Genomic DNA, 27,558 nt, shown 5'->3' with positions numbered 1-27,558 from the left:
TAAATTATTTTTTAAAAATTTTATTAAATAAAAAAATAAAAAAACCAAATTAAATAAAAAAGTTTTTTTAATTCCTAAAATTATATTTTTATAATATTTATATTATAGCTATCATCGATTTCTATAATGTTTATTTCAATAAAAGTGATTTATATAAAATACAATTTATAATTTTTTTTTTATGAAGATAATTTTGTTGGAGAACTTATCAATTTCTTCATTTTCCTTTTTCTTAAAATAAATAAAAAAATTAATTAATTTAATTTAATAAAAACGAATCCTATATATATTTTCAATTACAAATTTTTATCTGGGGTTTGCCAATCAATGTTTAATTAAATTTCAAATAAGCCAGAATTTTAAGTAAAATTGTAAAAACTGTTATCCATATTGTTTGTAATTAAGATTAGTAGAAAAATTCAAGTTTTACGCGCAAAGACGGTGACAAAGTTGGTTCGAATCAAAAGTTCAGTGACCCTTGACACTGACTCGCGTAATACATGACTGAGCTTATGTATGCTAGAGAAGAATATAAACAGTGAAAGATAGAAAATGACAGAGAAAGGAAAGAGTAGTTTGCCTTGACCCTGAAAACCCTTTGGTTCTGTCGTCTCATACTTCGTTTATAAAAGATAGATATATTCCGTCTCTTTTCTTACTTTGACTCGTTTTCTCTAACGTCTTCGTTGCTCTCTCTTTCTCTCTCCTAATGTATATACATATATGTATATTTGGTGTCTTTCACACAGAAAAAGCTGACCATGCGATCGATGTTCAACGAGGCAACCAGCTGCTTGAAATAGATGAGAAGGAGCCTTCTAAATATTAAAGGAACTTATTTCGACTTAATATGCTTTTACTTAAGGAAAGAGTTATATTTTTTAAAAGGCTACGTTTCTATTCTTAACTTTTTTCTCACATTATTCTTTTGTCTCTTTTTTTTATATATTTAATTTCTTTTATTTTTATTCACTTCACAAGTGTAAACTCAAGAGGTCAAAATATTTCTATTCAAAAATTTCTGTTTCTTTTAAAGTAAATTTTTTTTTAAATAGTATAGACTTCTTAATACGAATGGAAAAAATGTTTATCTGTATAACATGATACTATTGAATGTCTTATTTACGTATAAATATGAATTATGGTTTTCTTAATATTTAAAATATTATGATTTGGAATATCGAATTTTTATTTAGAATAATAAACATTTTTATTAGTATTTATTTTTGACAAATTACATAATTATAACATAATTATATTTTCAAAAGTACATAATGATGAAATATTAATGTAATATTATTTTTTATCGAATTTATGATTTGAATATCGAGAAAGTTACGAAATAATGATGACGAATGAATTCTTGTAATTTATCCTAGAATCGTAGTTTATCAAACGATATACCGAATCATATGATTTCTTAACCACCGATTAAATTGAATCATATAACATGTATACATACATATATAATTGAATAATATCGTATAAAGATTTCATCACTTAATTTTTCATATATAATATAAATTAAGTAAACGTTAAACGTACATTTCCTGATGCACTATATTTTTTATCTTTTTTATTTCTAAAATTTATCGATACATTTATCAATCACATTAATTAATAAAAATTGTTTCTGTGATCAAAAAATTAATAGTTTTTATATTATAAAATTAATAGGTTTTATATTGAATCAACATATGACTTTATATAGTTATTGAAATCTTATAATTAAAGTGAGAAATTGTTTAGTCTAAAATTTTAACGTGAATAATAGATAAAGAATTGTTTTTAAAAATGAAATAAAATATAAATTTTACCTATAAAAATGAAATATGTAAATACTGCCACAATGATGACTCCCAAATTCTCGTAACAAAAACAAATTCACATAATAATATATATATTATTTTAAAGATATTAATATTGATATAATACTGATATAATAAATATTCTATTTGTTATGGAATGAAATAGAGAAAATGATATCATGAATATCAAAATTTGTTACATGAAAATGTTCTTTTAATGTGTCTTCACCTAGCGGCAAAAAGTTGTATTAAAAGTTATACCATATTGTATTAAAAGTTTGTATAACGTTATATTTCTATACATAGATTGTATTATTGAAAATTTAAAATGAAAATTAAAAAAAGGTCTAATGCAATAAGGGTACCACCAGTTAAAAAAGCAATAAAAATTAAACGAAAATCATCAGGCTTAGAAGAGGAATCAACTGTATCCAAAGCAATTGAAAATGTTAAAAAAGTACTTGAGGTTAGACGGTGTTTAAGTATATATTATGTATTTAAATAATATTGTTAATATAAAATTAAAATATATTTTAATATTATAGAAAAAAAAAGTTGAAGTAATAAACACAACTTCAACTCCGAAAGTAGAAAAATCATATAAAATTAATAAAACCAAAATTAGACAAAAAAAAAAATTCCAAAAAAAACATTCAAGAGGTATAGTATATTTAGGACATATACCTCATGGCTTTTATGAAGAACAAATGACAGATTATTTTAAACAATTTGGAAATGTAACTAGAGTACGTGTTGTTCGGTCAAAAAATGTAAGTAATTATTATAATTATTAATTTATATATAATATAAATTAAGAATTTTATATTATATATTATATATTTTATTTCCAAAATCTGTTTATTTTACATTTTTTACAGATTTTACATTTAGAACCAAATTTTTAAATTATAATCAGTAAAACTATATAACTTATTCAATCATTTTATTAATAAACATTTTTTTCATTTAGTTTAAATTTATTATAAAATATTATTTTGTTCAATTTCTAATATATGATTGTTTTTGTTACATCATAATAGTATAAAAATAATATAAAATATATGATAATATATATATATATAATAGATAAAATATATATATATAATATAATAATAATAGATAAAATACAATCACATAATAATATGATAATATAATATGATATTTTTAGACTGGTAGAAGTCGTGGTTATGGATATGTGGAGTTTATGTATCCTGAAGTTGCTAAAATAGCTGCAGAAACAATGAATAATTATCTTATGTGTGGGAGATTATTAAAAGGTACCATAAAAGTTACACAATATTATTAAATGAATTTTTTAATTAAACTAAATTAATGTAATGTAATGTTTTTATTTAGCTACATATATTCCACCTGAAAAACAACATAGTGGTTTTTTTGATGGTAGATCATGGACAAGAGAAATTTATCCTAAAATAATAAATAGAAATAAAGTTACTAAGATAAGAAATGGAAATATTGATAAAAAGAAGCATATAAGGTTCATACAAAGTACAAAGGATAAATTATCTACTTTAGAAAAGAAATTAAAAGAAAAAGGTTTTGATATGAAATTTATACCAATAGGTGATTCTGAATAATATTAAGGAATATTTTTTAAAATAATGGTTTTGCGATATAAATAGTTTAACTTTACTTTAAGCTTTTTATTTGAAATAATAAATTTAATTGATTGATTTATTAAAAAATTTATAATTTCATTTAAAATATATATTTCATTTAAAAATCCGATTTTTATATATCTTGTAATTATAAAAAAAAAGCATCAAATTGTAAAATTATATTTTCTTCATTTAATTTTTATTTAAAATTTTTTGCAATGTAATTAATAGTTTCAAAAATATTTCAATTTCCAATCTCAGGTAACTTATATAATAAAGCAGATTATAATAGATATTATAATTAAGAATTGTAGAAATTTGTTATTTGATTGTATGATTTAATGTAATTTAATATTTACAATTAAATTTTAAATATTTAAAATTACATAAATAATTATCAAGATACATTAAACTTCTCTGATTCATTTAATAATCCTGCTTTTGTCCTCTTGCACTTCATGCGTCTATTTTGAAACCATACTTTTACCTACAAATATTAAGAAAATTTTATAGTTAAAATAAACATTTTGTGATTTATTAATATTTACAATAATATTTTTTATTATGATTTTTGTATATAATTTATACAATGATAATAAATTATTTTTTTTTGTTGAGATTAGAAAAAAATGTTAAAGAAATAAAAAAAATAATTTAAGATGAATTATATATTTATATTTTTTCATAAATGCCCTAATATATATGTACATCAAATTATTTTTGAACAATGTTAATATCCTAATACATTTTTATATAGAATAAAGATTTAATGTATGTAAGTAAAAACTTTTTACTTAAAAGAATAATACAACTACTATAATAAATAATAAACTACTAACAAGTGCATATTGTTGTATTTAATACAAAAATAAAATAATCATATACTTTAAATTATTAATTTTTGTTCATATTATAATATTTTTTTTTAAATTGAATTAAAAAAAAAATGATTTCTTACTATTATGTATTCATTTTTATATTAAGTAAATAATATTCTTATAGTAATTAACTATTTAAACTTCATTATTCTATTTATATTATTCAATTGCATTAATTTTATTAAAAATTACTATAAATTTTAATTATTTTAATCATAATCATTTAAAAAAATTTTTAAAATTGAAATTATTTTTTATATCTTTTTTCTTTTCTTTTTTCCAAAAAATTCTCTTTTCGTAATTTTTCCAACATTTCTGCGATTTTTTCACTTCTTTCACTTGCTTTCTTCTTTATTTTAGATTATTGATAGAATACATTTTGAACAAATTTAAAAATAGAAGAATTAAATATCAATGATGCTAATCTTACGTTTGGATGCTGAAAACTTTGATTTATTACTAGTACAGTAAAATATAGAAGGAAGTATTCGTGACGTCACAGCAAAGAAAATAATATTGTGCAAGAAGGATAAAGAAAATATACTATTACTTTTGATTATGCTCCTCACTTATTTTAAAAATAAGATATTAAAAATTAATTAATATTTAATGTTTTTTAATTTCGTTTGAAAAGAATTTCAAATTAAAATTTTTATGAGAAATTTCTTTGAAATCTTATTTTTAAGAAGCAAGTTTAAAAATATAAAAATTTTTAGTAAAACATTATTTATTAATTAATTTTCAATATTGCATTTTTAAATTGGTGAGGGTATAATAATATCTCGCATAATATTGGTTTCTTTGTATCGTGACGTCACGAATACTTCTTTGCATATTCTGTTATACTAGTAACAAGTCGAAGCTTTCAGTGTTCAAACGCGAGATGGAGCCACAGATATATAAATTTTTTAATTTTTGTTCATCTAGCCTATGAGTAAAAAATTCTTTATGTTTCTATATGTTTCTATATAAAAATTTATATATATTTTTATTTTGATATACCATATATATGCATATTTCATATATATTTCTATTTTATCGTGCATATTTTTTATTTTATTTTAAATTTTTATATGTCGGATATATATTTCATATTTATATATTTTTATATTCTTAAATTTTAGATGCATATTTTATATATAATTAATTATATATAATTATATATAATAAATATTTTTATATATAATAAACGTTTTAAGTGTTAAATAAACAAGATAATAAAAAATAACGAAATAAATATAAAGTAAATAAGTAGTATATGAAATTTTGTAAAAAATTATTAAAATTAGTTGTTGGGATAATATAATATAATATAAAAAATATAAATATATAAAAACACATTAAATTCTAAAAATTTTTTTACAATATTTATGTTCATGATATCTTGAAAATCACTTTATTCTAATAAATTATTATATTTTCATAAACAAAATTATAAATTCGAATAATTTTTATTTCTTATAAAAAATTTTAATTCTATATTAAAAAAATATAATTCGAAAAGTGCATGCGAAATTTTTCTTATTTTCAAAAATTTTTTATAAGACATATTTATAATCTGTATATTTATTTTATAATCAATGTACATGCATATTAATAACACGGATTTGTAAATTCTTAATAAATATACGTATTCAAAATTACAATTTCTATTAATAATGGATTGAAAATATCTCATATCATTTTAAAAATATTAGATTATTAAAATAAATTAATTAATTAGAAATTTACCTGACGTTCTGTTAAATCTAGAGCAACTGCTATTTCATAGCGACGTAAACGTGTAAGGTAATTACTATGCGCAAACTCGTATTCAAGGTGTCGAACTTGGTGTTTCGTAAATGCAGTTCTTTCTTTACGAGGTTTATCACCAATTAATCTTTTGTTTGTCTCTGAAATAAAAATTAATGATTTTAATAAATTGTAATAAAGATATGATTTTAAAAACGATAGATACAAAACTTTTAAGAAATAGAATAACATTTTCACATTTTATAAAAATTATTATATAACATATTATACATAAAAACAGTGAAAAATACAGTTAAAATCTAAATTTTAGAAGAATAGCATGTTATTTTAATAATTATGGATAATCATGTAAGTAGATATTGATTCATCATTGTTTTTTTAAAATTAATTAATAATAGAATTTTTCAAAACTTTTCTTCTAATAAAATAGAAGATTAGACTTGATTAAGTTTCAATTTGTCATAAAAAAATTTTCCTGAATCATATATATCTTATTGTTTGAATGATATTAAATTTAAGACATAATATAAATGAGCTACTCGATACTGATTTCATTGCAATGATATCGTGCGATTCGGCAGGTTATGTGACAACCTTTGTGTATAAGAGGATGTTTTTATATATAATATAACATATTACGATTGCACAATCTTGAAAATAAGTAACACAATAGTGTCGAATTATTATTGCGAATTTGTAACAGCATTATATCATTTATCAAATATCCTTTTGAAAAAAATATTGATTTTTATAAAGCTTATATTCTTCATATATCCACTTGAAAAAAATTAATAATATTAAATTATGTCACTTCTATTTCATGTAACATTTATCATGTAACATACAAAATATTTTTTCAACAAATATTAATTTAATTTACTAATTATTTTATTATTATTATTTAGAAGACTCATTCTGAATATCATATATTTGATATACTATATCTCAAAAGTATTTAAACTATTTTACAAGAAATTTAATTTTTAATTTTGATAAAAGTTTGCATATATACAGCATAATGAAGCAATTCTAAATATGTATTTTTTTTAATGGGAAATTTTTGTAAGATAAATTTAATTCCAAATTTTCAATATCTTTTCACATTTAAAAATTTTTTTATGATATAAAGATAAAAAAAGCACTAAATTCTGATTATTTTATAATTTTGCTCTGTTTCGTATCATCATGAAATTACAAAAAGTGCATTAAAAATTTGAACTTGAATTTTTAATTTCATCTTTTTAAAATTTAATATTTTGGTTGCAAAGAATTGCTCAAACAATTCATTGTACGTGCACAAAATTTCGTTAAAAACAGGAAATTCATTAGAAAATAAAAAAAAAAAATGTTCGAATACTTTCACTTTATATATTATTAAATTGTTATCCTCGATTTCTTATATTCGTTCTATTATACGTATTACATATAACGTAATCCTAGTAAGATTTTAACCAGTGTTTTTTATTTACAAAGCGGCGGTCAGATGAAAATAGCTTCATATTCGATGCGTCATTACCAAGCTGCTCCCGCGTACCAGTTAATAAACGTGCCGCTATAATGTAGGTTGTCGGAATCACAGGATTATCTACGGGCGATGATGTATAAAACATGGTCGGATCGGTGGTAAAGCCCTTAGCCTTGCTTCCGTACCGCTATCTCATTTACTATATTTGTTAACTGACGTCAATCGAACAAGTATGGTATATGCAATTTTTTGAATATCATATTTTTCCTTATTGGATTTCTCAATGTGTATCAATCTTAAAAAATTTAATTTTTCAATGGAAACTTTATATCGCAATGTTATTTTTATATCTATTTCAAATAAATCTACCATGTTTATTAACTGACGTCAATTGAACAAGTATATATAATATTTTTGAAACGAATCTTAATAAATAATAAATTTTTCTGTTGGATCAATGTCAAAAAATCAAGATTGAACATATACAAGAAATAGTTATATTAGAAATATTGAATTTTATAAATTTTCAAATTCGATTTCCAAGGAAATTATTTTTGAAATGAAAAAATTATTATTTTTTAATAGCAATATACATCTTTAAATATATAAAAATGTTCAAAAATATCCCAATTCATTTTTATACATATTATTTATTTTAAAAATTATGAATATATACTTTATTTATGAACATATGCACAGTTTAAAGAAATATTTGAAATGGAAATAAGAAAAAAAGTTTATCCTTATTACATTTATTACATATTAAAACTATACTACACGTGCTATTTGTATAAAATATTTTAAAATGATTTTATCGTATTAAATTCTTTACTATAAGGATAAATTTTTATGATAATTTCATCTTTTATTACTTGTAATGATATGAAATGAGAATGGTAGTTACGTTGCTTGATAAATATTTAGACTACGCTGGCTCCATTATAGCCATATTGGCGACGGTAATGCCATAAATGAAGTTAATATTGCGTTCATTATTAACCATTGGAAATGGTGAGTTCGAATTATATATTATAAATATTCTCCCATGCAATATTTTGAATTACATTCTCTCAAAATGTTGATATTGAATTTTTGCTTCAATCTTGCATGCTGATATATTTTATGTAAAATTATCTTACCACGTTCTTGTTCTACAGAGCACACCTCTTTCTCAAAGGAATTATTACTCCATAAATAATATTTTTGTTCATTCTCAGTGTTTTGCTCGGAGTTTTGACACGATGGAATCTCCCAAGCGTGAAATATTCTCGTGGTTGTAGAAATTTGACGATCTTGAGTTTTTTCGCAAACAAAATCTAAAGATTGTTCCGTAGAATTTACGTTTACTCTTTCCATCGTTCCATCTATTGTATCCTTTTCATCGATACTAGAATTTTGGTGCGAGTATTGCTGCCATCTTCTTGTGAGGAAGAAATTATTTAATAACAAATTATTCTGATTTTAATAAAATGATTGTTTGATTAATGTAATGATGACACTTTGTGGTTAAAAAATAAAATAAGTTAATAATAGTGTGAAGAATTTAAAATTGAAATTGAATTGTAGAGAAAATTGAAAAAGATTTTTAAAAAATAAGAATATAAGAATGTAAGAATGTAAGAATGTTATATATCAGAATTTTTTTCTTTTTATGGTTATTCTTTAACCATATTAATTATTTTAATTATTTAAAATAAATTTGAAATGAAAATAATTTATATTAAATGGACATAATAAATTTACCGATATTATATATAGTATAATTATAATATATCGTTCATTTTTTGCTATAATTAATTAGCGAAAACTATATTAAATGTTCTAAAAACTTCATTTCAAAATATTAAATTTGACAATTGAATGAGATATTGTTCTAAAAAAAAATTGAAATAACAATGTATCTTTTTTGTATTCATTAATAATTCAAAAATTTTTAATTTTTTAATTATATCTTGTAACAAATGAACGATAAGTGAAAAATTTTCATTAATAATCACAATTCTTCGAATATATAAAGTAATTATTTTTCTATACCTGTATATTCGGCAATTTCGATTTGTGTTAGAATGTTGAATGTTTGTGGTACAAAATGACGACAGATTGAGTTCACTTAATGCGTTAACCGATGTTGAAATATTGCAAGGATTTGAAAAATTGTTCCAAAGATATCCGTGGGTGAACGAAGGCTCGCGATTTCCATGAAAGTAAGTATTCTGAATATTCAATTCGGAAGAAGACGATGTCAGCGATACTGATGGATTTTCGAAAATATTTTCGGAATATTGTTGATTTGTTGTAGTCATATTTTCTAACCAAGACATTTCATCTAAAATCAAAAAAATTTTACGTTACTTTTATTTTTTAGAAAATTGTAATGGAAGATATTAAAATTATGCGATATATAATCAATAAAGTAATTATTTAAAAAGTATTAGGTCATTATATAAATAATATTATTTTAAGAGAATAATTTTTTGTTTTTTTTATTCAGGAAATTTATTTAATATTGATTTCTGTAATTTGAAAAATTTAACTAAAAATAATAAGTGGTATTTACATTGGTTTAGAAAAATATGATGAATTTAGCATATTAATATTATTTATGTATGTCATTAATTTTTTATTATTGCTTTTTCTATATATAGGTACGATCAGTTTAAGAAAAATGATATTATTTGTGATTTTTTGAAAGAAATTATAGTTGTGATGATTTAATTTTGTTTTAAAAACATATAAATATTTTTTTGCAATTGAACTTTAAAAAAAATTCACTGATGATATTACAAGATGATAAATATAAATATAATACAATAAAATTTATATTATATTTGACACGTATAAAATAATAGAATTTATACAAATTAAAAATTAAAAAACTAAAATGAACACAAGTATGTATAATGATTAAAAAATATACAATTAATAAAATATATAATTTTAAATTATTCGAAATTAATAGGAAAAAAGAAAAATATAGCAAAATATTCTAATACTTACCTAAGCGCAAATATTAACAATCCTGTTATCAGATTAATATGAAGGTCTATAAAATTTTCATAAAATCACGTAAGATCACTAATTAAAGAATTAAATATTTAATAATTGCATAGCTCTAGGGTCGAGATAAATTTTACTCCTAAAGTAGTTACAAGATCACCCACTACTTGTGAATTGTATTAGCACCAACTTGTAAATGTCAAACAAGCACATACGACCATTCTGCGACAGGCTAGTGAAGATCCGAATAAACATGTAGTTGGAGAACATGAGAGTCGTGGGGATGGAGTAGGGCTGAAAGGACAGACAAATGTTCCGAGTTAGAGAGTTATTCTGTCAAGTCCAACCAATCCGAACCGATCTCGATCAGCACGAGAAGGAACAACTAGACGATATTTCTGAGATTTCGGTTATTTTGAATGTTGACCATGTTTTTTTGTCACCTTTTTTTTAAATCTAAGACTTCTAACACAAATACGCATTATTTTGTAATTTAAATCTGTAATATATATGTATACACGTGTGCACCATTACCGTTAATAAAATTCTATATAATAATTTTTCGAATTAGAATAACTTCTTATATTTAAAAAGATCAGAATTGTTTTAATCTATCTATCAGTTTTTTCTATCTTATTAATTCTATCTTATTTTATTTTTTAACTTTTTGTTATTGATTTTAAAGTTAAAATTACGATTCTTTTTTATTGTGGGAATAAAATAATATATATATATATATATATTATGATTACATATTTTTTTTAATAAATAATTCAGAATATATTATTGCCAATATTTTACTTTCTGTTGTCGTACTATATAATAAAAAAACACAATATATTATAGTTATATATTTTGAAAATACAATTGTTGTACAATAACACATACTATTTTTATTGGAAATTTTTCTTTAGAAGTCAGAATAAATTTTTATTTCATTTACATTTGCATTTCATAAATTTCCTGTTACAAGAAACGTCCATTAAATAAAAATAGATTTATGAAAAACAATGACTATAAAATTCATGTTCTTCTCTCTGTTTTACTTAAATTTTGTATATATATATATCATATATTAATAAATAGGGTACATACAACAAAATGTATTTTCAACACAATTTTTCATTGCACCATTGTCAACCATTATTGCGTCAATGAGCGTATAAGTCAATTCTGGCTCCACCTAAGAAAACAGAAGAGAAAGAATAGGGACGATGAAAATGGATAGCAATCTTCGTTCTTCGTGTTTTCGAGGGTTGGTTTCCTTTCTCAGAGGGTAACTACGAAGATTCTATTAGTCATCGGTATTGTTTACTTTCCTTTTTCAACTTATTTATATCGAGTGACGTATGCTTGGGAAAGGACTTTTCCTCTTTGAACATTTCCAACATCCGCTTGACCAATAACGATCTTCTATATGAAACGAGAAACTATTAAATGCAACATAGTCTATGGAGACATATATAAGTAAGTAAGCAAATAAATATATATATATATACAGTGTGAAAAGAAAGTAACAAGATTAATAAAAACATAAGATAATAAATAATAATATTTTTAGAACTTATAGGATTGAAAATCTTTTTTTCTTCGAAAAATTCGAATTGTTTAAAAATTAGTCTATTTGAATTTTGTTTAATTGTTTTGTCATATTTCAAAATCAATTTTAAATTAGAATCATTTCGATTTTTGATTTTAATTTTAAGTGGCATTTAAAAAAGTTTATTGATGCTCGTATCAAGAAAGTAAGAAAGATTATATTATAAGTTAAATACAGGAATTGATTTTTTGAAAAAATTGTAAAAATTGTTACTGTTAACGATATGTGTATAATCTCTATATAATAACTATTACACGATAATGTATCTGCTCAGTAATACATCAATAATGATATTTTTAGATAAAAAAGGATTTCTATATTTAAATATTTTTTTATTTATTTTCTAGATTTAGCATCAGCAGATTTGTTGTTATAATTAAAAATAAAATTGAAAATTAAATAATTTCAATCTGATATTCAATAAAATTAAATTAAACACAATTAAACATATTCGAGTAGAATAATTTTTTAAAATTGTTTTAAAACAATTAAATAGTTGATGTAAACGTTACATTGAATTTTTCAAAGTCTTGTGAATTTTTACTAGTCTTATTACTTTCTTATCGCTTTCTTGTACCTTCTTATATACATTCAGTAGCAAAAATATATATATATAAAAGATAAAGCAAATATTAAATTATAAAATATTTAAATTTTAATGTTTTATTACGCTTTATAAAAAATATATCCAATTGAAATTGTTCACAAAATATGAAAAAATGTTAAAAATTTATGCTTATTGAAAAATAAATTGCTCTAATCTTGTATTGTTTATTGTGCTCTATATACACAACATTTTTATTAAAATAAGAGATTTTTCATAAGATAGTGTGAAAATGAATACTTTTGTATATGATTGATTATATAGATTCAAGAGGGTGCTTTGCTCGCTATGATTAATTCGTCGCGCATTTTAATATCATATTATTTGCATTTGCTTTTGGGTAATATAAAGTATGCATACTTTCATGATTGCATTCAATCTATATATCCATCTGATATCTATTCATATACATATAAGAAATACCTCGCAATTTCTTTCAGAAAATTTTTTCGGACCAATGAGTAATGCATTAACATACAATAATAACATGCATTATTATTCATTTGAAAATATCCACTTAAAATCTGTTATAAATTATCTATGTAAATGAAAGTTTTGCATAATCATTTATGGAAAAATGATTATCATTGTGATATATATTAGAACTTAGAGGAATAATGGGCATTGAAAAAAGCAATAAATTCTTGAATTTTCTTCTTATAACATTTTTTTAAATTCTGTGATATAAATTAACGAATAAAAAGATATTATGGAAGAAATTTTATGATAAATGTTGTAACATGATAAATATATTAAAATTTTATTTTTATCTATCTAAATAATATAGAGTTTAATAGAATTTTTTAATTATAATAATTTATCATATTACAAATTTTCTATTGTGTTTTTCAAACTATCAATCTATAAATATCTTCTATTAGAATTACTATTACTTCGTTCACATATTTAGATATTCCTAATAGTTACATATTTTTAGATATGATATCTAAAGTTTCTCACAAAGCTTCTGAATATGATGAGTTTAAATTTCGTTGTAGGTATATAAATCCGTAGTTGCTGCCTGTATTTCTCATTAACCATAAAGAATAGTCATTTATTCATACGCTATCATCAAGTTAGAAGTTACACACACTCCGGTTGCAATGACACCGAGATATTAAAAAAATTAAGCATGTATTAATTCTTCACACTATAGTTATAAAATATAAATTAATTAAATAAATAATTTTACATGTGTAAAATTTATGAAATTGAAAATTTAACGTTTCCATATTTAATTTTCGTATAAACAATTGCGAGATAGTAAGTCATAAAGATTAATAAAACATGAAAATTATACTTATCAAAGACTGATTATCAATTTGTTTATTCCTTTTACAAGAGGAAATTCAATTTTCTTATATTTTATCCCATTACAACTCTTTATTGTGTTACAATTTATATATTTTATCAATAATGTATTAACATTTGTTTCCTCACAATGGATTGTAAGCACACTTAATTTATTATCGATTTATTTTTGATTTTCATTATTGCCTTTGAAAAAATGTTTTCTATTAGATATATCATAATTACTATTGTACGTACTACTTTATGAATATGTATTTACATCTACATTATATGAACGACGTAATATTTGACATTAAACAAATCATGTCACTTCTTACATGCATTACAAGATTCATATTTTTAATATTTTTCAAGTATTTTTATTATTATGTACTTCATGAATATTTAAACTTATATTGTTTTCAATATTTTTATTAATTTTTATTAATTGTATAATCTGATTATACTGTTAAAATTAAATTTGATTCGTCATTTTAAGATTTTCTTTTTCATCGAGATATATAGTTTAAAATTTTTTAACTGCCAAGATTATTTTCTTTAAATAAAAAAGTTTAACAGAGTGAAAATACTGATGGTTCTTCGAACATCGAGGCGAAATGTTTACTTTACAATAAGTCTTTATTCATACGCGATAAATAGTTACAAGTGAACATCGAATTGTTAAATTTTATGGATCATCAAAATGAATACAATTTATTGTCAGCAATAAATAAGAAATATTACGTACGTGTATATTGAAATAGGGATTTGATCTCTTAACACGAGTGGGCGTTGTCGTCTGCATTTGGAATGAAATCATCGATCAAAGAGGTATACAAAGAGTTATTTACGGAATTCTTGTATAAAGATATGATCTTACTGTCACGAATTCTGTTTGATCGAGTCTCTAGCAAAAAAAAAATCTTCTTTTTAAGACACAATGAAAGTGATTTTAAGAACGATTTAGTGTTCACAAAATTGCAAAAGTTGAAAATTTAAGAAATTAAATCTTAATTAAAAAATAAATCTGAATGATTATAAAGTTAGTATCATTTTGAACATGTTTTCAAAAATTATTCTCCATTTAATTTATCAATTATCAAAATAAATTTAATTAAAATTTAAATAAAAATTATTATTACATGTAATATTATTGTATGTGTATGTATTGATGTTTGCAATCTAAATATTTATTTCCTATCAAATATCTTTCTCAATGAATAATACTCGTATGTAAATATAAAACAATAAATATGAAAATATTACAAAACAGAAGAAATGTTCATAATATCCGTTTACTTTTAATTAAAAAATGAAAAAAACTTTTACAATTAATGATACCCATATGCGAATAATCGATACATGTATAAACATGAAAATATATAAACGGAACACGATGAAAGGTCCAAAGTATCCCATTGAGAATGAAAGAAGAACACTTGTACAACCGATATTTTATATGAAAAGGATACGAAAAGAATAAAGTTGTACCTTTATCGACATAAGAAGTGGTACAAGGCGGAATAAGGACCGGTATAATGAGGTATACGAAGTTTCGTGTGGTCTACGAATGTTGCTAAGTAAGGGATTGATTCACGGGCAGCTATAATACCGCCAAACCAAAGCCCTAATAGATTCAGGTCAATGCCACTACCGTTCTTCGAAGTCGTTCATTATGTGAGAAGAGAAGGCCCCGTTCTCATGCCACACAGGTTGCAAGTTGCAATACCTGTGCGGCAGGCTGGACCCAGAGATTCGCAACGAACGCATAGATATATCCACGCTGTTCATTCATTTAATCGAAAAACGAAATAATCGCTTCGTTTACAGATTAATTTCATGAGCTGTACATACAGATTAAAAGAGACCAATCGTTGCAGAAATGTAGAAAGATCGAAAGAGTTATGGTAACTAGTTAACTTTTTAACATTATTTTTCGAGTACAAAAATTTTGAATAAGCTGAGATGAAAATTTTTATTTTTCGAAAACTTTTTTCTTTATATGAAAAATTTTTTTTTTTTATCTAAAGTTTGAACAGAATTTATAAAATTTACGATAAAAACGTATATTTTGTTTATTAATATATAAAAATATTTTCTATTGTTGTGAATAGTGTAATGATCTTAAATAACATCTTTTGTTTTATACAAATATATTAATGATATGATACTGTTAAGTAAAATTGATACTTGATTTAATAAATATTCTAAAATAACTTGATTGTATAAAACTTTTATTATGTAGATTCTAAAATATATATACTCCGTAAGAACACTTCTTAGAAACGTTCCTAATGATAACGCATCTTTCCATAAAAATTCCACAGGAACAGATATCCTCTTAAACGAAACATATAAATTTGAGCAGTATTTTAAAAATTTTAAAAACGAAAAATATTTATTATTATTTTAATGCAATGTTATTAGCAAATTTATGCGATATTATGTAATTTTTATTAAAATGAATTGATTTATATTTTATTATATAAATTTCCTCATTTTTAAATAAATATAAATAGAATGTTTCATACTTTTCTAAATTAAAAGAGTTTGCTCTACAAGTGAAAATGAAAAAAAAAATGTCACATGAAGTTAGTCTATTAACATATTGTAACAAAGTTGTAGACAATTTGAGTATATATATATATATACAGCGTTCAGACGAGATAAGTAGAAAATTTAAGGAATAATTACAAAAATTAAACAAACACAAAATATAATATATAAAATATATTCATTGAAGTTTATTTTTCAATTTATAAGCAATTTTGTACCAGATAAAGTGAAATGAAGATAATGGAGATAATGTCTTCCTCTATTGCTATCTCACTTCATCTGGTGTAAAATTAAATTATTTTTAATAGAAAAATAATAGAAAAATAAACTTTAACAAATATTTTTATTTTTGTGTTTGTTTTCTAAATCTATTCTTTAAATATTTTACCTGGACATTCTCTATATAACAGCAATTCAAAATTAAAGAATATAAAAAATCTTCTTTCAATTCCAATTTTAAAATATCGTATCATTATCCTCTTTTACCTTTCTTTCAGTCGATTTTCACATCATTTTTAAATCATTTTTCCAATCTTACTATTACATACATATATACAATATAACTAAATAAAAAAATTGAACCATAAACTAGAGAGAGAGAGAGAGAGAGAGAGAGAAAATGTATCAAAAATATTTATCGTATCACATTATTCGAAAACTTTTCATCGACCATCATAAAATAAAATATTAGAATAATATAAACGAAAACAAGCCATTTAAGACTACTTTAACGAGGCGAGATACCTCTTTCCACAAGATATCGAAACAAAAGCAGAAACACCCGAGACAAGCACGACACTTACATTATCCTTCCTTCCACTCTTATCATCCGTTACCTGCTTTACTTCCAATAAGTATATTCTCGCGTTCGCTTAAAAAGAAAAGAAAAAAAAGAAAAAAGAAAAAAGAAAAAAAAGAAAAAGAAAAAAGAAACGCGATATATTTCAATAATCTAATGCGCCGGGTGGAAATTCTTATCTCGGAGCGAAAAAAGACCAAGGTGAGTTGATCCGAAGGGAAATGCGAAATAATATTGGACTGGAAAGAAGATTGAAAGGAGAAAGAAAGTGAGCTCGAGAGACAGAAGAGCAGCGGGCAAAGCGAGAGACAAAGCGAGGAGGAGGAAAAAGAAGGGAGGAAGAGAAAGACACGTGTACACGCGCGCACACACTCGCGCGGGCACGGACAGAGATAGAGCGAGCGAGAGAGAGAGAGAGGGACGGAAAGGCTTGTATTCGCCACTGGCAGGACCCTTTCCAAAGTTAATGATTCGATCATTGCGATGGGTGGTAGCAGGGTGGTGGGAACGAATGGCGTGGGTCGAAGTAGTAGGAGAAGTGCCAGAGAAGTACAGGAGAGGATCGGTCCGCGCAAGAAAGTAAGCCCGATCTCAGTTCGAACGGTTCGCCGAGATCGGTTCGCTACGTCTTCTTCGGTTTTACCGGTTCGGTGCGCGGCTCGACGTCCTTCCGCTTAATTTATCAGCTAACGAACGAGGCGACGTCCTTTTAAAAGAGGGATAATGCCGAAGCACAGAATCTGCACGATGCCTCGTCTCACGTACAGAAATCGTTTGACACCCCTGATGCCCGTGGCTGGTCACTCGAGTCCCGGTGTGAAGTTGTCCGTTGAGTTTAGGTTACCGACTATTCTCAAACGTACGTATTGTCGAATTGCTAATAGACCTCGTATCCGTTATCGTCTTATCGTCTTTTCGCTCTAAGGTTATTGTACGAGTTGGGCACGAATAACGTTAGAAACCGTGATAGATGTATTTTGAAAAAAATTTTTTTTTTGAAGGGCTCGGTGTAAAATAGGGAGATGACAGATTTTTATAAGTTTGGAGGGAAGTTGAGAAAATGTTATGTTTAGGGGAAATGTGGAATCATATTTGTTTTAGGTAATTTTTATTATACAAAAAAAAAAAAAAATCGAATTGATATATTTATTTTCATCTAGATTTTTGGATTATATAATTAAGAAATAAATGAATTTGAAAATTTTGATGAAGATTGTTATTTCAAGATCACGATTAATTGAAATAATATCAATTTTAGTTTTTGACAAGTTTACGTATATATATATGAAGAAAATAATTAAGATATATTTATTTATTCAATTTTTGTTCGATACAATTGTTGAAATTTTTATCGAAAAAAAAAAAGATATAAGCATAATTTTATTTATATAGAAGAAATCGTTTCAAATATGTTCGATTATATATAAAAATATTGAGAGAAATATAACAAGATCTGTATGATATAAATATGGCATTGTTAGTTCTATATTATTTATGTCAATTAATCTAGAAAAAAGAATCAAAATTTCATTTCATTTAAATCCCTATTATTATTATTTAAAATTTAAAAATTATGCAAAACTTCTAACTTTTGAAAAAATTGATGAAATATATTTTGCAAAACATTTTATGAATAATTTCATTTTATAATTAAATATATTTATTATTAAACAGAAAAAAAAACATGGATATAAAAATGTGAAAGTTCTTTTATATAAATGCATCGTTCTTTCAATTAAATGTTAATGAAATATTTAATTTTATGAAACTTTAGTATTTAGATCTGTTCATTTTTTTATGATTAATCTTATGTAATTTCACTATATATGTTGAAAAAAAATTGTTAATGACGAATCTCATTGTCATTTCTTTATATATAAAACATTATAAATTTTTTAAATATAAATTCTTTAAAATATTACGTTATAAAAATATCATAAACAGTTACGTAAAGTATTCCAGAAATACCGAAAATATACTTAAATTTTTTATTATTTGGCATCATGAAGTACAGTGAAGTTATATCACAATAATTGAACCGGTTTTTTAAACTACTTCTTACCAATTTTTTTTTAGCTAATTTAAATGATTGAATATCCTTATGTTTCGCAAATGAACTCGAAGATATAAAGAATTTTTTGTTAATTTTTCCTGAAATCAATCACCATATATAAATAATTTATCTTGTAATATATTTATACAATATTAACAGAAGACAAAAAAGAATAATTTTGGCATAATTATTCGAAATAAAATTATTGTACATTTTTTTGATATACAAATATAAATTATTTGTTTTCTTTTTCTATTATATAAGATAACATTTGTAATAGGATTGATAATAGATAATAAATTTTTTAAAGTATATTCATATTAAAATATAAATCCATAAATATTTATGGATGTAAATTATATAAATTACACAAACAATCCCTAAAATAAGAATAATTTATAAATGAAAAATATAATTAAATGAAAAAAATTCTTAATTGCAAAAAATTGCAATTGTGATAGTATAACGAATGTATACATACCATACATGCCACAATGTGTATTTCGATTTAAGCAACTTGGATTTCACCATTAATTACTGTACATAATCGCTTGTATTCGTTAATGCTACACATACCAGTTTATACAAGTATTAGTAAGTACTTTATACATATTAATCACGCATGTCGTTGGACGTCTTGTTACCAAGTATGTACATACGTGATCAGAATTTCATCAATATGATTTATAATTTATATCGTTGATTATAAAATGTTTATTTAAATTATTGCATATCTATACATTAAAATGTAAATATTTTGATGTACAATCATTTATATCATTTTTTTCATTAATTTTACATTTACCATTTGAAAAATTATTTTATGAACACTATTTGATATTATATTATAAATATTTTATTATATTTTTTAATAATTTTTTAATACAAAGCTTTTTTATAAAATTTTAATCTTATTATTTATAAATCTTATAATTTTATGCTTACGTAATGCTTTGTTTGTATTTACTCACATATATCAAAAGCTTTAGAAATAATCATATTTTTGCATGAAATAAAAAATCTTTTATAAATATTACAAAACTAATTGCTTAAATAATAAACATTTATTGATATTGACTATTGATTAGACAAGGAAAATTGACAAATAGAATGTTTAAAATTTGTTTAAAAAGCGACAATAAAAATATATTGGTTGTCTTGATGAATCAAAAATTTAATTTTATCTTACATTTAAAATTAAAAATTTTGTTTCAATCTTTGTTTTAAAATATATTATTTTGTTATTCAACTTTTATTGTAATAAAGAAGTTTAATACTTAACTTTTGATGATATTATTTGGTATTCCTCATTGCTTTCAAACTTTTGGACAGTAGTGTATGCTATATACATTTACCAAGTATTCGTATCAGTATCAACCTTTCGCATGAAAGCAAATGCATGTAATTTAATCCATGTAAGCTCATTGCATTTTGTTTCATTGGAATTTCAATTTATTTCAGTCACAATGTTATTTAATATTGTTGTCAATTTTTTGCAGAATGGTGGCTTTGGTGGTTGCTTGTACCAGGATGTTTTGCATCTTGGACCAAATACATCGAGGAGTACGATTCTATCAATATTGCCAGATGTGATATCCATTGTGGTGGTAATTACCCTGATAAAGTAAGTGTTATTAATTATTTAATTTAATTTATAGTTTATCGTGCAAATAAATCGAAATTATACAGAAAGATTGACGAATGTGTAGATTTATTTTCTATTATTATGATAAATATTTCGAGAAAGTGATTTTCACGATAAATTTACATAACAAATTGGGACAAAAGTAAACAAAAGTAATTTTCAGGATAATTTTACTTTTCGAAGCACATTTAATGTATGAATAGATTGTAACAACCTCGTTACAAATGAAGAAAATTGAAAACGAAATAGAAATTTGAAAATTTATGAGTACTAAGATATGCTCTAATTTCTAATTTTATAGTTAACCATTAATTTGATTTTTAGACTAGATTACCTAATACAATAAATAGAGCGTTGTATAACCGTGAATTAATTCAAACGTTTAAAACTCACTTGCCATTGTATTTCAAATGTCTAGAATTTTATCTAAATAATCATACATTGTATGTAAAAATCAAAGACACTCGCTTTATGACATGTACTAACAATAGATATTTACTTAGATTAAATACTTCATTTGATGAATATTTTAATGGTGACATGAAATTGAAGTTTTTGAACAATCCGAAAGTTTTTCAGTTTCTTTTACATTAAGATTCGTAAGAAATTATTTAATATATTTCTCTGTTTTATATATTTCTGATAAATTATTAAAAAATAAAAAAATATTAATCAAAGTATAAAATAAAATCTTTACTGGATATTATGAAATTTCAATAATAAATTATTATTATATTTATTTGATGTTTCATAATAGAGAAATTTAATCTTTTCAGCATTTTTTAAAAATTAATTCTTTTTAATTTTTGAAAAATTATGTAATTGTTTGTCAAGTTTGTCAATTGGGCTGTCATAAGCTAACATATTTATTCTACACTTTACATCACAATTTTAAGAGCTAGAATTATAAGCAAATATTAGTAATGAGTATTTTCTTCTGTACAGTTTTTCTTATCTAGGTTAAAATGTTATTAAACATTTTTTCATTTTCTAAAATATGTCGAAATATTTATCCATGTCAAATTATGATTATTCTATTGATTTCCAAGATTTAAAAAATTCTAGAAATGGAAATTTGTTAAATTTTTCACAAAACATATTTAAATATCTATTACAAAAAAAGAAAAAGACAAAAATATATATTTTCGAGTTCTAAGAGTTTCGAAATCTCTGAAAATTTCAATTTCTATGAATTTTCAATCAATCCCTGAAAACAAACTAATACAAAATTGAAAAATCACTGGATTGTAAATCAATATATGTTTTTAACCTTTGAACAAATCTGTTACAAATCATAGAATCATGAAAGATATTTATCTTTATTCGAAAATTAATTGGATATGAATAATTTATAAATGATAGTATCACAGTTTATATAATTTTATTAATTGTTGGCAAGCATCGTCAATTCATTATATTGCTAGAGCTTGATATATTTTTTTCCAATAAAAATAAATATTTTATATAAAGTTTTTTTTCAAAAAAAAGAAAAAACCTGAAAAGTTAATATTAAACAGTATAATTAAACGTATTATTTGGAGTACGTGTATGTACATGTATGTGTGTATATATGTATATTACTATTAAATATGTATATAATTATGAATGTATCGTTTTGTTTTATGTATGTGTGTATATACATGTATTGTATATGTATTTGTACCGTTGTATTGTGATATATTACTTTGTTTTAGTGTATGGAAAATTGCTTGGAATCCAATTATACAAAACCTGGTTACTGTCCTGATAAAGCATCCATGACACCCTTCGAAGCTGTTTGTTTAATAGCTTGCGTAGATGACTCTCGTTGTCCAGATTTAACAAAATGTTGCAGGCATGATTGCGGTGTCACGTGTATGCATCCCATCGGTTTGAACAATGTAACTGGTATGCATTGGATTTTGTTACTTGTCATTGTCACTGTCGATATGATACAACAATTTATTTTTTATGTTTCCTTGTATTAAATATAATATAGGTTAATTCTTACATTGATTTCGCACATATTACGAATAAATCTTTGGATTGATTAAATTACTTACTTTTTGATTTAGACACAAACAAATTTGATAAACAAGGAAAATGCTTCAGATCAATTTTTCGAAATGATTTTAGAAAAGTGTACGTTAAAATATGTACGTTAAAATGTTATAACGTTATTATCAATACAATTACACATGTAATCACACATTGTAAGTACTTATTTTTGTATGAAACATATTTTGAACTTTGCGTTTCTAAAGATCTTTTAATTTTTGTATTTCGTGATGATCTGATTATTTATTTGTTTACAAATTTATTAAATTATATACATAAAAGATAAATGTACGTACACATACATCATGAAGTATTTATTGCAATTTCAAAATTTTCAAGATTGCAAATTTTTTTGCAAGATTCACAATCATTTAATTAACTCTTATTTAAAAATGGTTTATTGGTGAAAATTTTGCAATGGTAATCCATCTATTTTAATAATAGATAAAATTTATACAATATTAATAATATAAATAGATTGATAGATTTGTATATGTAAGATACGAGTAAGATATAAATGAAGTTTAAAATAGTGATGAGCAAATCGCGGCTCAACTACTTAAGTAAGGGCTATCGTTGCATTTCATTTATCTGAATTGAGATGCATATGACAAAAAATTTTAGCCACAGGCATGATATATTATCAATATGAAGCATGCATTAAAGTGAACACTTGAAAAATATTCACCCACGATGATTAATAATTCCCAGGATTGTCAAGATACGTTTCCTTGTAAATAATATGTTGAGAATAGCAAATTCTTTATAAATTCTATTTCAAAATAAATTATTAATTAATTAATGTACTTAAATATTTAATATAGAATATTAAATTTTTATTTTTGTTATTTATATTTAATACAATACTATTTTAATCTTAAAAATAATTCTTAAAGATGAAAATGAAGAATATATTGTTCGTGTAAAATATATTAAAAATTTTGAACAATCCTAATCTTCTACTGTTACAACTAATAAATTATTATTAATAAGATCAAATTCTCATCTTTTGCATATTTTTGTATTTTTTTCAGATTTACCTCTAATTCCCGAAAATATACAAATCAGACAACAGAAAAACAATTTAATTCTATTGTCTTGGCAAAATTCGAATACCCAACGAACGAATGATTCCGTCGAGAACGAAGATGTAAGATATTTAGTGGAAGAACGACATTTACTTGGGCCCAGGTATATAGAATCTAGATTAAGTTCTTGGATGGTTCGTCAGATATCGACGAAATCGCACGTAACGATACGAGAACGATTAAAAACGGGACACTGGTATCAATTTCGCGTAGCAGTTATTAATGGGAATGGTTCTCGAGGATATTCTCAACCATCCAGACCGTTCAAAACGAGAGGTAAACAAGAATATTATTCCTATAACACTAAATCTAACTATCTGTAATCAAACTAAATCAAAAATTTTAACTATTGGCTGATGAAATTAAATTAAAGTCATTTCGTGAAATGATTATTTCCATGGAAATAGATTGTTTTGATTAATTTTCATTTCAAAAAATAATTAATAATTTATCTTACCACTGTCGCGTTATTTTTATTTGTCTTTACATTACGTTAAAAATTAAATTCCATCAACAACAATTACAACTTTAATAAGTATTAACTCGTCTAGAATCTTCTAAAAGTGTCTGACGATTTATATTTTATATATATATCGATCGTTAGTCGTGTAATTAAAAATTCGTAGGTTTCTTTTTAATCATATTTATGCGTATGACTTAATACTCGTTTAAAATTTTATTTATTTGTTGTTACCTTTTTTTTTCTTTGATATAAAAATGAAAGATACATTTATATAAAAAAATTATTGAAAATTCGCGTTTTACTTTCAGAACCACGGAATCCAAAAGAGCCACAAAATTTAACTTTATCCAACGCACGATTGATAGATGGAAAATTACGTATAACCCTGAGATGGATTAAACCAGCTTCAGATGTGCCAATTACGTTTTACAAAGTGTTCTGGAGCCGTCTCGTCCATGGCCCCACTAATGATTCTATTCTTGTTTATCACAAAACAATTCTCAAAGTAAGTTTTACACGTCTTTCCATATTTTCTATGTAATTAATATTACTAATATCCTTTAATTATTAACAATCCATTTTAAATTTAAATTTTAAAAATTAAACTTAATCATTTCATTAAGTAGACACGTACTAATAATTAATAATTTAAACACGTTTGAATATTATGAAAAATCACAACTTCATTTATCGATATCTCATTTTTGCAACTTTAGATTAATTATAGATGTGTTAAAAATGCTGTCTTTCTGTGTAGAATGCGTATATATGTTGCATCAATTTCTTGTTGAATTATCTTTCGAACATAGAGAAAATTTGAAAAGAAAAATGATTCTCATCTTGTCGAATTTCAGGACAAAACTTGCTACGAGCTGAAAGATTTGGAGGTGAGGTGCCAGTATTTCCTCCAGGTACAAGCTGTCGCGCTGTACGGTGGCCGCCGATTAGTTTCGCGAAAGGCTTCGAAAGTTTTCAATAGCACCGATTATATGATATACGGTAAGATAAAATTCCAGCCTGATCTTCTTCCATCTGCTACTGGTATTTCTGTCGAGCCTAATAATTGGGATAACAAACGAAGAAGTGCCCTTTCATTGAAGCCGATATGGGGAGACGATCTCGCAGATGCGAGCGATACCATGGCGATCTCCATCTACGGCGAATGACTTGTCACTGCGGAGAGGTCAAGGCACGTTTAGTTTGGCCGATGAACCACGATGTAAAGGCCTACAACGTCTCCTGGAGGGAGGCATCCTGCTCGACACCGCAGGAAAAACTCGTATCCCATCGAAAGAAGTCTTGGTGGAAAGTTGTTCAGGTACTATGTCTATACTAATGAAATCTGTCGAAACTTGATTTTTTTCTTTTTTTTTTTTTTACTTTCTCTTGTAAAATAAGAATTAGCTTAGCCTCTTTTCATCTCTGAAATTCTTTTTCAAAGTTTATCATTAAATCGATTATTACATCATATGTAAAAGAGAGTACATATTTAAGAAGAGAAATGCATTACGAAAAATAAGTTTATCGTATAAGTTTTAACATCGTTTCAAGATATGTTTCATAAACATTATTAAATAATTGTCTTTGGATAATCAGTCATTTGGATGACCAAACCTTGAATAATCGATAACAGGAGTTTTGCCTTGCAAAAGATTGGAATTTTATATTTTATTTTTCGTAACTAACAATATCGATTTTATATTGATTAATATAAGATCAGTGAAATATGAATTAATTAAAATAATACTAAGATTATGAAATTCGTTTAAATTATTAGCAGTTAATGTAATTTTGAATTTCGAGAAGCAGATACACTTTTATCCCTTACAGACATCGCACCTTGAAATAAAACATCTTCAAAGTGAATGCACGTACAACGTGAACGTACGAAACATATTCAACGAGATAAGTAGTAAGGACGAAAATGGTGTCAGTATAGAATTTTTCACTACCGGTTGTTTGGGCGAGTCGGAAGAAGACAAGGATAACAATTTTTCACACGGTAGAACGACACAATGTAAAACTAATAATAAATTGTCAAAAAGGAAACGACATTATGCTACTTATTTCTGATTGATAAATTTAGATTATGTCGTAAAGTATATGATTGCCATCTTACACGTTCAAATGTACGAATGAAAAGTTAGTTTTAATACTTAAAGCCATATATTCGTATCGCTAATTCATCATGATAAACAAGATTTTTATTCTATAATATATCATCGTTGATAATAAATTAACTATATTATGATTGATATTTTTGAATGTGATCAATTGTTTTTTTTTTTTGTTACATTTGTTACTATATATAAAACAATGTTCATTTGGAAAAATACATAGATATAAAATAATTCTATTAAAAAAAATTACAAGTGAATTAGAAATGATAAAATTTATATAACATTCCTTGTAATTATATTCAAAATTTTTAATTTTTGATATAGATTGATATTATTTTCTCTAAAATATTCAGAATTTTTAATATGTTAGCTCAATAAATTATTTTTCCAAATAAAACATTATATGATACTATATTCAATATTCTCTTTCTCTATTATATGCTATATATACTGTTACAATATCTTAATAATCTTGTGATTTTATTATGATAAAGAGTTAGATTTCTAAGATTATATCCTTTAAATAATAGATAAAAAAATTACATTACACGTAAACATATATTGTATTTTTATATTCCATATATCATAATCATTTTTTAGCGAATATACATGTATATTTTAATTAATTATATATGTAATGAGTTCTTATCTTTTGGAGTATTTACATTTCAAAAAAAAAAAAAAAAGAAGAAGATATTCATTGTGATATTATAAGTTTATATCAATTGATATGAAAATATAATTTAATGCTGTAAAATATAGAATGTTTATTTTTGTTCTCCTT

At 23.8% G+C, this 27,558-nt stretch overlaps 3 protein-coding genes and 2 long non-coding RNA genes across 8 annotated transcripts; 2 read left to right on the top strand and 3 right to left on the bottom strand.

Moving 5' to 3' along the window:
* Positions 1-49: 49 nt before the first annotated feature.
* On the bottom strand, positions 50-1,967 carry LOC147657387 (uncharacterized). The gene is made up of 2 exons (XR_015292574.1): positions 1,818-1,967; positions 50-790 (listed from the first exon to the last, which is right to left on the bottom strand). It is a non-coding gene; the product is annotated as an uncharacterized LOC147657387 (long non-coding RNA).
* On the top strand, positions 1,470-3,839 carry LOC100868411 (MKI67 FHA domain-interacting nucleolar phosphoprotein-like). Its single transcript, XM_012485522.3, has 4 exons — positions 1,470-2,274; positions 2,354-2,578; positions 2,977-3,085; positions 3,165-3,839. Exons 1-4 carry the CDS (start codon positions 2,137-2,139, stop codon positions 3,404-3,406), a joined length of 714 nt encoding a protein of 237 aa, XP_012340976.2. The 5' UTR covers positions 1,470-2,136; the 3' UTR covers positions 3,407-3,839.
* Positions 3,745-10,776, bottom strand: btn (buttonless). The gene is made up of 5 exons (XM_031916004.2): positions 10,520-10,776; positions 9,557-9,848; positions 8,662-8,939; positions 6,037-6,197; positions 3,745-3,914 (listed from the first exon to the last, which is right to left on the bottom strand). The coding sequence occupies exons 2-5, from the start codon at positions 9,841-9,843 to the stop codon at positions 3,825-3,827; spliced, it is 816 nt and encodes a 271-aa protein (XP_031771864.2). The 5' UTR covers positions 9,844-9,848; positions 10,520-10,776; the 3' UTR covers positions 3,745-3,824.
* On the top strand, positions 6,193-27,535 carry Kal1 (anosmin-1 Kallmann syndrome 1). Of its 4 annotated transcripts, XM_086910128.1 has the most exons (9): positions 6,193-6,405; positions 7,531-7,680; positions 20,921-21,045; positions 22,761-22,953; positions 24,138-24,467; positions 24,963-25,159; positions 25,509-25,653; positions 25,755-25,972; positions 26,485-27,535. In XM_086910128.1, exons 4-9 carry the CDS (start codon positions 22,764-22,766, stop codon positions 26,725-26,727), a joined length of 1,323 nt encoding a protein of 440 aa, XP_086766254.1. In that variant the 5' UTR covers positions 6,193-6,405; positions 7,531-7,680; positions 20,921-21,045; positions 22,761-22,763; the 3' UTR covers positions 26,728-27,535. The 4 variants fall into 4 exon arrangements, with proteins under 4 accessions (XP_086766254.1, XP_086766255.1, XP_086766253.1 ...); XM_086910129.1 differs by lacking the exon at positions 7,531-7,680; XM_086910127.1 differs by lacking the exons at positions 6,193-6,405; positions 7,531-7,680 and adding an exon at positions 11,503-11,986.
* Positions 20,466-22,924, bottom strand: LOC147657386 (uncharacterized). Its single transcript, XR_015292573.1, has 2 exons — positions 22,798-22,924; positions 20,466-21,037 (listed from the first exon to the last, which is right to left on the bottom strand). It is a non-coding gene; the product is annotated as an uncharacterized LOC147657386 (long non-coding RNA).
* Positions 27,536-27,558: the final 23 nt, after the last annotated feature.

This window comes from Apis florea, unplaced genomic scaffold, assembly GCF_048593485.1.
Source record: "Apis florea isolate Af1SG1 unplaced genomic scaffold, ASM4859348v1 contig_3170_pilon, whole genome shotgun sequence".
Taxonomy (NCBI): domain Eukaryota; kingdom Metazoa; phylum Arthropoda; class Insecta; order Hymenoptera; family Apidae; genus Apis; species Apis florea.
The sequence above is the reverse complement of the archived record's forward strand: the minus strand, read 5'-3'. Positions and strand labels throughout refer to the sequence as shown.